The sequence below is a fragment of the Acomys minous genome, assembly GCF_964271855.1.
Source record: "Acomys minous genome assembly, chromosome: 2".
Taxonomy (NCBI): domain Eukaryota; kingdom Metazoa; phylum Chordata; class Mammalia; order Rodentia; family Muridae; genus Acomys; species Acomys minous.
The window spans coordinates 86,870,919-86,882,643 of NC_140484.1; the positions used below are offsets into that span (position 1 = coordinate 86,870,919).

At 54.3% G+C, this 11,725-nt stretch overlaps 1 protein-coding gene across 2 annotated transcripts in view; it reads left to right on the top strand.

Moving 5' to 3' along the window:
- The window catches only part of KCNC1 (potassium voltage-gated channel subfamily C member 1), a 43,674-nt gene extending 33,548 nt beyond the window's left edge, over positions 1–10,126 (top strand). The window contains exons 3-4 of one of the 2 annotated variants that reach the window (XM_084773311.1): positions 6,493–6,681; positions 8,470–8,707. In XM_084773311.1, the coding sequence (XP_084629437.1) occupies positions 6,493–6,681; positions 8,470–8,540 (260 nt within the window). In that variant the 3' untranslated portion in view covers positions 8,541–8,707. The other variant, XM_084773312.1, reaches the window with a different exon arrangement.
- The last annotated feature ends 1,599 nt before the right edge of the window (positions 10,127–11,725 follow it).

Below are 11,725 nucleotides of genomic sequence, written 5' to 3' on the forward strand. Positions count from 1 at the left end.
AGGAGTCGCCCCTAGCCGTTCGCGACAAGCTTACTTACCCCACAGCATGCCAAACCAACTCACCCTCTGCCACCACTCTAGAGTTTAGCATTTATCTTTAGGAACCTGTTGGAGTAACTCTGGCTTTCACGTTGTCTGTTTGGGTTGATGGTCCAGTGGGAGTTTTCTGGTGACCTTCTGATGGAAGTGGCTGGCGAGCAAAGCATTGGGTGGGGGAGGGGACCACACCCCGGGGAAGCTTAGACGAAAGCACTACGGACCAGCAACAACCTCCCACCACTGAGAGTCCTCCCTGTATCTAGCGGTAGGGACTGCAGCAGCAGCAGCAGCAGCAGCAGCAGCAGCAGCAGCAGCAGCAGCAATACAAAACATCTCAACCACTTACCCACGAATTCACTGGGGGATGGGGGTGGGGGATGGGGGGGTGGGGGTGGGGCAAAACAATACTAGTCACCAAGGGATATATTTTCATATTCCATGGCTAGTGGTTCATTATGGGGCTATCTCAGTTTTATGAGAACCCGCACATAGCACATAAAGTTGACCATGGGGCTCTGGTCCGAAGACGAAAACCCATAGTCTACCTCTACCCATGGAATCCCATTGACTTACTCCGAGGAGACAGGGATCTCCAAGGAACAGATGACCCAGAGAAGAATGACAGCCCCTGAGCTCAGAGGTACCGGGTGAGTGTGGGGTTGATGTGTGCGATTTAGTCTCTGTGTGCATTTAGTCTCTGAAGAGCATCCCATGTCTGGGTCTGGCAGGGCTCAGCCTCAGGTGAGAACGTGTCTCCCTTTCGCTTGGGTGGCCTCCCTCAGTGGATGATAGGTGTCTTTCGCTGCTGGTGTGCTATCCGATTCATCTACCCACCCCAGTCCTTTCTCTCACTGGCTGGGGCAGCCTACATCATGTCCCCAAGGTGTACTTCTTTGTCCAGCCCTTTCACTTGCTCTCCCCTCCCTGAAGGTTCCTGTAGGTACATAAAGCAAAATGTAGCTCGTGTTCTGGCTTGGGGTAGCAAATACAGGAGGTCTGAGGTGGAGGCAGGCTTCTAATGAAGCCGAAGCCGTATGGCCACTTATGGGAAGCCCAGAGGCCTACCCTTTTGTTTTGAGTTAGTCACCGTTGACAGTTTTACCCCAGGAGCCACCATCAGGGCAAGCGTAGTTTCTCTAGCACAGGGTGGCTTATCCTCTCCCCAGCTCTATTGTGGGGCCCAGCAGGAAGTGCTCAGCCTAAAGGGCATCACATGACCCTACTCAGCCTTTCTGACTCATCTTTCCCAACACTATGTCCATCAAGATTGGTGCTCTAAAAAAACAGAGCCCCAGGTCAGCCCCTTAATGATGGCCGGCTCACTCTAGCAAGGCACAGATTCCTCAGCACAGGCAGACAGTGACATTGCTGTCCTTGTACAGAGGGCGTACACACACACAAACACATGTACGCACATACAAACCACACACACACACACATGTACACACATACACACACACATGTACACACACACACACACAAACACACACACATGTACACACATACACACACACAAACACATGTACACACACACACACACACACACACACACACACACACACACTACTCCCACACTTTCCCTTGCTGTTTTGGTGCTGTCCTGATGTTCAGCCCATCCCGTCAGCTCTGAGATCCCAGTCCCACCTCAAGCCTCAGCTTTCACTGCTCACCTCAAATGCTGGAGCACGAGACCAGGGTTATCGACTGCTGGACCACACGAGGCTCCCAGGGCTTTGCCTTCCGCCATCCCTGCACCACTGGCTCCCTTCTCACTTAACCCCCTGTCTTCTTATATATGTGGATGGCCACGGGGTGGAGATTAGAGAGCAAGGAAGAAGCCAGAGTTGCAAGCAGCCAGATGCGGTGGGTAGAGACTAAGGCCCCATGGAAATGTGGGAGATGTGATGATGTTCCAGAAGGTTCTTCAGCAGAGGCAGTCAAGCAGATCCCTAAGCAGAGCTTTCCCTAGGTCTATTTCTAACTCTTGGGTTAGGGGACTGAGTTAGAACGCTGGGTTCTGCACTGTAGTCAGGCCTCCAGCTGTGCCAGTAGCTCCCTCCCCTTGCTCCCTCCCCCTCTCCCTCCCCTTGCTCCCTCCCCCTCTCCCTCCCCTTGCTCCCTCCCCTCTCCCTTCCCCCTCCCCTCCCCCTCCCACCTCTAAGTCACTGCTGAAGCCACAGTCTGTCTGTCTGTCCCGGGGATGTTGGAATTCCCTTTTTGGGGGCCATGGCTTGAACGGCATCAGTATTCGTGGGATCCTGTCCTGAGGGGCTGCCAAGAGTTCAGGTCTCACCTGGCCACGAGCTGAGAGGCCCAGGGAGGGATGTCAGGGGCTGAGCTCCCCTCCCAGAAGGGGCTTCCTCCCCCGCTTATAGCGCGCGGGGGGGGGGGGGGGGGCGGCAACCACTTGCTCTGGGCAGCTCAGAGTGTCTGCTGTCCCCTCTGTCGTGCCATGTCCTTTCTTGTGTGTCTTACCATCTGTGCTCCTGTGGTGTGGGTCAGTCTTCTGTGGTATGGGGATCCAGGTTCTCACCATAGGGATAAGAAGGGGGGGGCTGGGGGCAGGTTTGGCTCCCTTCTTGCCTGTGTGTGCACAGAGCAGAAGTGCAGTCTCAGAGACACCCCACCCCTGCCACCACCACTGCCACCACAGGAGCTACTGCTGCAGCCTCGGGGTGGTCTTTGGGGGAGGGTTTTTTTTCTGAGCACCAGAATCCTAACTCCTACTCCTGGGCTACCCAACTGTCCTCTCTTGGGGCTGCAGTGGCTGCCTGGGAATAGCATTAGACTACGGGGTAGGGAGGGTGGCAGAATTGGGGCCAGAATTGACGGGCTGAAGAGAATCCATGAGTAGGGCCCCGCAACTGGACCCAGAAAGGAGTCCACACTGCCCATATGGGTGAAGGCCAGGCACGGGTGTTCTTTTCTGTGTTGTTCATATTCTCTCTCTCTCTCTCACTCTCTCTCTCTCTCTCTCTCTCTCTCTCTCTCTCTCTCTCTCTCTCTCCCCACTAATCACGTATCTCTTTTTCTCCTTGTTTTGTTGCATGAGTGTGCTGGTTCCCAGGACTGTGCCTCTCACAGCTTGTCCCCGCCCCGCCCCCCCCCCCCCATTAGCCTGGGATGTTTTCCTCTGAGTCCCAGCTGGGCAGACCCCTTTGGGGGCAAACCCAAGGCAATGCTCAGCCCAACTAACCCCAGTCCAGTCCTGCGTGTGCCTGGCGGCGCCCGCCGCTGGTGTGAACAGTAAGTACATCAGAAGTGTCCGGAGATGGCGGAAGAGCCAGGCTGCTGACAGAGGGCCTGGCCACTTAGGTTCTCCTTGCTCCAAAGTTTTAAAAAAAATGACCCTCTCACAGATGTTCATCTCAGTTCATTTCAAAGCCTGGAAACCATCTCTGAGACGCTGCCATGCTGTCATTCCATCATCGCAGGCCTGTGGGGGCAGTGGTGTCCTGGGGCCCCGGGCTAGCTAGAGGTGGCAGGCCCAGCTCTCTGAAGGCAAGCGGGAACCTAGGTTTCTAGCTGTCCTTTTATTCCAGGAGAGACGAGCAGGTGGGGGCGGGTGGGGACTCGATGATGTTGCTCCTGTGGCTTGTCTCATGGCTCTTCAGTTTTAGACGGCTGGCCCTCTTTGGTTATTCTCTCTGCTGGCCCTTCGCACTGGAGTTTGGGGCAGGAAGTGAACGGCCCCCGGTTGCTGAGAGCATCTTCAGCTGCAGCTAGAACAACAGCCACTCAGCCACAAGACCCTTTTTTTTAAAAGGTCGTGGCTGAAAGCAAAGGCTCCAGGGGCATCCTGGAAACTGCCCATCCTCCTGTCCCCCTAGATCCCAGATGACTCTGCTCCTGGTCCCTGGATCCCCCCCCCCCCAGAGGGACTGCCCCACTTTCCAACCCTTTACAGTTCCAGGTGGGCACCCTCACGGGCAGGGGGCATGCAGGCAGAGACTGGGGCCAGAGGAGGCGTCTTGGGCTGCAGTGTTGTCTGTGGAGGCAGAGACAGGAAGGCGCTGTCACTATCTGATCCTTCTCTGGACAAGAGGAGCAGGCTGTGGACACCCACTCAAGAGCATCTTTACCAGCTGGAGAGGATGCACTTGGAAGCTGCCATTCTTCCCCCCTGCGAGGCATATGGACCCCAGCTTCCAACCCCCCCTTCCCCACCATACCACCTCCCCCATCGGCCCGGCATTCTCCTTCCAGCCCACAGACCCTCCGTGAGGGAGACAAGAGCCAAATGGAGTATAAGGGAGGACGTGCATGTCTGTGGGCACACACACACACACACACACACACACATGTGTGTGTGCCCACAGACACGCCCCATCTGCTAGGCAGCCCTCAGCTTGTCACATGGTGCCAGAGTTCCCCCAGTAACTGGCCTTTCTGGTTCAGAGTCAATCAGGAGCGAAGGCCCTGGGATCTTCAAGGAATGCACTGTACGTGAAATGCCTCGCCATCTTGTACGACAGACTTTTTTTTTAAGTTCCAAAATTATGATGGGAAACCTCTTTTTTTTTTTTTTTTTGATTTGCTTTATGAATAAACCTGATTGGTCCATTTCTCTTTTGACTGACTGCCTCTTTGTAGTGACATGCTGTACACGGGTGCTGATCCAGCTCGGGTGCACACCATGCGTGTGCACGCAGGGAAGGATCACTCCTGCGTGTAGTTACATGATGTGAAAAGGATCATGGGAGAGGGTCAAATCGAGTTGGGAACTTCCCCCTAGCTTTCCTTCGGAGAGCCTCCCCTAACACGTCCCCCAGGCTGGGTTCTTTTCTCACCGAAGGGCTCTCCCATGAATCCCTCCCCCCATAGGTGCAGCGTTTGACTGGGCATTATTCTAGCAGAGTCCCCAAGAGGAACAGAAACAGGGGACAAAGGCCAGTTAGAGCCACACCTGCCAGGTACTGAAGGCCTCCACATTTTTGCTCTTGAAGTTGGGAGGGCCAGAGTACCAGGCTGTGGCCATATTTTGCCCACCGTCACCACCATACTTGTCCCCATGATACTCCCTTCCAGGTTCAGTCTAAAACAGAAGCCAAGCCTCAAACTTCCCCCCTCCACCCAAGGCCACCAGCATCTGTCTCCCGCACATCCATTTGCTCTGCTTTGCCAGGGATGCTGGCAGGAGGGACAGGAATGGGAGCCCCTCCCACATCCCTGTCCAGCCATCACAGCCTCATGCATATGCACATAGCTTTGTTGTGCGTGCTGACCAGGTCCCCTGGAGTGGTCTGTGGGGACATTGCTTGATGTGTGGGGGCAGCGGTGTGGGTCTGCGTGGGGACAGAGCAGACGCAATGATCTAATAGGGTCTTGTGGAGGTACGCAGGGAAGTCATCTGCATAAGTGATGGGGTAGACCAATCAGACTGTGCCCCTGTGGGAACAGTGGAATGTATGGCTGGGTTTAGTCTGCCCCAGGAAATTGGGAAGGGACCTGATTGGGTCTTTGTAAAGATAGTATGAGTATGGCCAGCTCTTGTCTGTGTGTAAGACAAAGTTTCAGAGGGGCCTGGCTTTGTACCTGTGTGAAGAGAATAGAAGGCATGATCAGGCTAGGTCTATGTTGAAGACAGTCTCAGAGGGACCAGATTGGGTTCCTGTAAGGACAGAACGGAGGTATGGCCAATCTAGTCTCTATGGGGCACAGCATGGTAAAACAGGGTCTGTGTGAGGGGCAGTATAAGATGTGTGTACAGGCTAGTCTGTAGAGGGGATGAGGAATCTTAGGGACCAGACTGTGTGCCCCTGTGGGGACAAGGCAGAAGGTGTGTGTAGGCCTAGTCTGTACGAGATAAAGTCATAGAGCCACCAGATTTGGTCCTTGTGGGGTCAGAGAAGAAACCAGGGGCATCTGAATGATCAAGTTGGGTCCCACATGGAGCGGTGGAAGCTGGCTGGGCGATCAGACTTGGGGGAGACAGCAGGAAGCAATGGTGACATGGGATCTGCACGGCAGGGGTCGGGGAGGTCAGGTGGGGCCTAGCTGGGCCTAGGGCTGAATGTTGCTGGGAGACAGCCAGGTGCTGGTTAGAAGTAAAGGCATCTGAAAGGCTGCCTTTCCGGGCAGGAGCCTGTCTGAGTGTCTGTCTGTCTCCTCCCTGAGCTGTGTGTCTGGCCCTCTCTCCATGAATACATCACACCATCCTGTCTCATTAACCCTGCCTTGGGCTCTGGGCCTGGCCCCCAGCACCACATGCCAGGCCCATCACCAATTCATCTTTTTGCAAACTTTGAGCAAACCCAGGAGTCTCCCTCCCTCCCTGCATCGTCAGCAGCCCACCCCAGCCTTGCACCCTCTTCCATGGACCACCCACTTTTCCATCTTCAGGAACGAGAAGTCCTTTGCCAAATGCCCCACCTTCAGCCTGTCACTCCCCCCTCCCCCCTTCTCACTAAACAGTTTTCAGTGTCTCAATAGCTTCTGCTTATATGTTTGAAGATTCCAAACTGAATGGGGAGGTGGCGAAGGCCGCGCTGGCGAACGAAGACTGCCCCCACATAGACCAGGCCCTCACTCCCGATGAGGGCCTGCCCTTTACCCGCTCGGGCACCCGCGAGAGATACGGACCCTGCTTCCTCTTATCAACCGGGGAGTACGCGTGCCCACCTGGTGGAGGAGTGAGAAAGGGTATGTAGAGAAAGTCGGAGCTCTCTGCATTGGCCGGGCCCGCCTTGTGCTCCTGCAGATGGGTGGGCGGGGCGGCGGGCAAAGGGTGCTGAGGGGTAGATAGGCACACTGAGAGGGTGAGGATTCGGGGAGTCCCCCAGGGTTGGCCTCTAGAGGTCAGAGTTGGTTCTCCAAGGAGGATGGATGACAGGCTGGGGGAGAGAGAGAGAGAGAGAGAGAGAGAGAGAGAGAGAGAGAGAGAGAGAGAGAGAGAGAGAGAAGCCAAGGAGGCATGGACAGCTGTAGGTTGGTACTCAGCTAAATGGTAGAGTGGCTTGTCATAGGGTGGATGGCCATTTATTGTAAACCCAAGCCAAGGGGGCTACCCAAGGAGACAGGGGGAGGAGTCTCAGCTCCCTCAGACTTCTCCAGTGGAGCAGAGCATGTCCAAAAGGTAAAGTGTTCACTCCTAGCCTTTAGCTGTGGAGGACTTGGCTTGGCCACCATCCTGTGAGTTTAGTCTAAGGTCATGCTACAGAAGAGGTATCCTTTACAGAGACTCCATAGGCCAGTGGAAAGGGAGGCTTCATAGAAAGATGGCTTTGGAACTGGGAGCTAAGGCTACTATCCCTGCAGAGGTAAGCTTTGTGCTAGTCAGAATACTGAGAGAGCTTGCAAAGACAAGGTGTGTTAACAGGACTTGGCAGAGCCGTTCTCATGGCCAGTGCACATTACCGCTGCCCCAGGGGTGGTCAGTGCCCCCCTGTGGCCGGTGAAGGCTGAGACCAACGGCGTTCTTTTAGTCAGGATTTGGAGAGATTTAGCATGGGCTGGACAAGGCCGCTAGAGAAGCTCAGAACACTGCACATAGGGCTGCAGGCACTGGCCTGGGCCTTTCTCGATGCAGCAGACACTCTGGGAAAGCTTGTGCATGTTCCTGGGCACCTCACACATTCACACAGAGGCATGTTGGGAGGGAGCAGGGTGGGCCAGACAGATGTCGGAATCCTGAGAGTAACGGTTGCTGTGTAGCCTGTGGCCTTTGTCAGCTGCACGGGTGTTGGACCCAGACAACAGAGAGAAAACCAGGCTTCAAGAATCAAAGGCAGATCTAGAAGAGGAGAGATAGCCTACGCCAAGATGAGGGAGGGTCCTTTGGGTTGCGCGCGCGGTTGCTTAGTTGGGCTCATCTGATTCAGGCTGGTCTCTGCTTGTTTGCCCTGCCTGAGGTCCCCTGGACCTCAGCGCGGTGTGCTGCTCCTTGCATGGTTCTGCATGGCAGAAGGCTACCAGCCTTGAGAAGGGCCCCATCCTTGGCACGGATGGGTCTGCTGCTCTCTTTGCAACTGGCTTACCCCCAAGGTAAAGCCTCTAGATTGCCAGTGCGGGGGCAGGGGTGGGGAAGGGGGTGGGGAGGAGGCAGGGACTCCCCTGAAAAGTAGGAGAAACTATCTCCATGGCTGTGCCCTGCCCAGTGAGGTCCCCTGGGCTGTCTGATTCCTTTGCCCTGAACTGCCGGATCGGTCGGTGTGGCCTAAGAGAACAGAGTGTCCTCTACTGTGCTTCCAGAAGTTGCGGGGATGCGGGACAGGAGCACCCCGTTTCCTAGTAGCTCTAGGGAGTTGGGTGCCACCCCCTCCCCACCCACAGGTGATCCTCAATCTCAGAACCCAGCTGGGCTTGGGTGCTGGACTCTTTGGGAGGCACCCAGGGTGAAAGCCCCACCCCCGTGTCCATCCAGCCCGGCTCCCACGGCTCCCTGATAGCAACGAGAACTTGCTTTGCTCTGGCTGACTCGGAGCCCTTTAGGTCTGCAGGTGCAGAGCAGAAGTAGGGACTTCACCTGTCCCCCCAAGGAGGGACGAGAAAGAGGCTGCTAGGCTGGTCCGCTGCATGGGAAACAAGCCCGCTGGAGAAGAACCTGCCTGCCTCTGCATGCGGCTGTCCAGTCTTTCCTCTTCCGTCCTTAACGACTAAGTAGCGAGCGAGCGAGCGAGCGGGAGGGGAAGGCAAGAAGAGGAGCTCAAGTCTTAATTGTATTCTCTACGTACAGATCTTTGCAAAGAAAGCCCTGTCATTGCTAAGTATATGCCGACAGAGGCTGTGAGAGTGACTTGACCAGGCGGCTTGGCCGAGGACACTGGTGGCTATTAAGCATCTGGGTGGACCTGCAGCCCCTCCTCACCCTCGGACAGAGTAAATTCACGCCATGCAGGTTTGCCGGACGAGTCCGAGTGGCCCAGGCATTGTACTAAGACGGACGTAGCTTTTTCTACGGCCAATGGTAACTGACCGTAGAGGATTCGCCCTTCTTTCTTTTTCTTTTTCTTTTTTTTTTTTTTCTTTTTTAGAAGTTACCTTTGATTTGGGGTCGGGGTGGGGGGGTGAAGGGGAGCCTCAGCATGACTTGCATGAAGTTAAACAAGAAAACCCAGCTAAACCAAACCCACCAGCCCCCGCTGTGACTGTATGATTACCCTAACCACCACCAAGAACGAAGAGAAAAGCAAGACTCGGTTCTTTTCTTCCAGCGCGCTTTGACACATGGTGTCGGAGCCAAACTCTGATGGCACTCGGTAGAAACCTGTACTTTTCTGGGAGTGGGGTGAGGGGGAAGGGAAGAAGGCCAGGGGGCCGGGGAATGGATTGTTTTTGTTTTTGTTTTTGTTTTTGTACACAAGACGCAGAGGAAAGGTTTCAAAAAGGCAGAGTCAGTCAGTCATCGGTCATATTGACCTCACCTTTGTAGCTCATCTCTCACGCGGAAAACTGAGAACTTTGCTCCAAATAGGATCGTGAAAACTCACACTGCCACCCTCTTCTATCTCTGTTTGGCATGCTTGTGACCCAGCGGACGTCTCCCCGAGACCCCAGCAGCGACTAGTTTAGGTTGATCTCTCATCTCAGTGTGTAGATCCACTGTGACCAAGTCTCATAATGAATTGTTCATAGTTACCACCACATGGATTTTCCAGTGTCATTATAAAGCCAGGATGTAGAGCACCTCCAGTTCAGGACCACCAGAGGGGGGACACCCCTCCACCTTTATTAAGGCACAACCTGGCATTGTATGCAACTTAGTACTTCAGAGTAAAAAAAAAAACCTGCATGCCCAATGTTATGCAAAGAGATCCGAGCATGAAATAAATTTTGTAACATGGTTTCTGTCTAGTCTAAAGCAGATTTGTTTTTCTGAAGCAATCGAAGGTTTGCAGAGACACGCTTCTGCATCTCGAATAAATATAGTATTTTCCCAACAGAAACAGAGGACAGTAGCTTGGCTTTGGTCTGATTCTAAAATTAGTGTGTGTGGGGGGGAAGGATGATATTTTTGAAAAACACATGCTTGAGTTGAAAAAAAAATGCAACATCTCCCGAGCTTTCACTGCAACATTTCCTGGAAAGACAGCAACCTCCCCTTCCCGGGCCCTGGCCCTGGAAATAAAGAGCTGACTTTTGATCTGAAGGAGTTGAGTTGAGTTTTCATTGCCTCCGGGCTATATTTCCGTTCTGTTCAGGTGCGGCTGAGCCTCTCCTTGGCATGGCTACTACTGTAGTCACCTAAACTGAGATGTCGCTGGGCTCTGAGGATGCTGTCCCCTGCAGGGTAGGCCTGCAGATGCTGTTGGGCCAAGAGAAAGAAGCACCTCCTCAGAGGCGACTGAAGACCTGACAACGTCTATCACATGATCTGTGGGGGGCTCACCTGGTATGGTCCCACGACTCATCTTGGTGGGTCCTTGCATGAGTCCATGTGAGAACATCTAGTTGCCCTGGGCAGCCATGGGCACCTCCCTCACTGTCAGCTCTGGGTGCCCTGGGCAGCTTGCAGGGCCTAGTCTAGAGATTGTTACATTGGGTACACACCTCCTCGGAAAGAGTAGAATCCGTCCTGGGGGGTAGGAGGGAGGATCGGATCCTTCCTCGTTCATTGGTGATTCCAGAATGTCTTCTGGAAAGAGGACCCCAAAGGTCATACAATCAACCTCTGAGCAGGTTAAGATGAGGAGACAAGGCCAGAGCAGGCAACACAGTGAAGCTTAGGGCCACCACACAAAGGTGTCAGCTCCCCTCTGGTTTCAGTCCCTTTGTCACCCCCCAGTACAGTCTAGGTCTGTGATCCTACAGGTATGTGTGACATTGAAGGCGGGCACCTAAGTTTTACCTACTAGTTTCTCACCTCTCTGAGAACTCGCCTCAACTTTTTCTGGTATCCAGTGAAGTGCAACATTTCAGGGCTGGGGATGGGGGAAGCTCTGCAACCATCTCTGAGATGCTGCCCAGACAACTCATAGCCAAGGGTGGGAACCACTCTCCCTTCCAAGTCTCAGGATACACAAGTGAAGGAACCCCGGGCTGCTGCCTGAGGTCAGTGTTGACACGAGCCAAGGGTCTACTAGGAAGACGAGAATGCGCTGGATAACAAGAAGCCATTTGGAGGAGAGGCTTGTGGGAACACCCCAGGAGGGAGGGGACTAACAAACACACACTGAAGATCTACTGTGTAGGGTGCATGTTACAAACACTGCCCAGTGCCAGCTCAGAGCAGCCCAGCCACCCAATATTACAGCTGACGCAACAAAGTGCAGAGGGGAAAGCCACACAGCCCCGTGAAAGGTGAAGTCAGGGTCATAAGCCAGGTGGTCTGACTCCAGAGTTCTGATGAGGCTATTCTGAGCTAAGGACTTTTGAGTGGTGGTGGCGGCGCACGGAGCGGGGTGGGGGTGGGGCTTCCTTGATGGTGAAATATTGACGCACGGATTCTGAGTCCTGGACTCTTAGGATCTGGTCTCCTGTCTTCCTTCATGGAGTGCCATGAGGTGTGACAGAAGGGGTCCGCTTCACGTTCCGTTCCAGATCTCCCCTGAGTCACAGCGGGCCAACCGCACTCTTGCTAGAACACCCCCGATGCCTGCTAGTTTTCCAGAAAGCCACCAGCCACACCCACCTCTGGGCACCAATCAAGGCGCAGCTCTCAACTTGTAGCAGTCATACTTAGCGCTCACACTGTGTGCAGCCCTGTCCCCCACTAACTCCCATTAGCTAACTGCAAACAACTACTAAG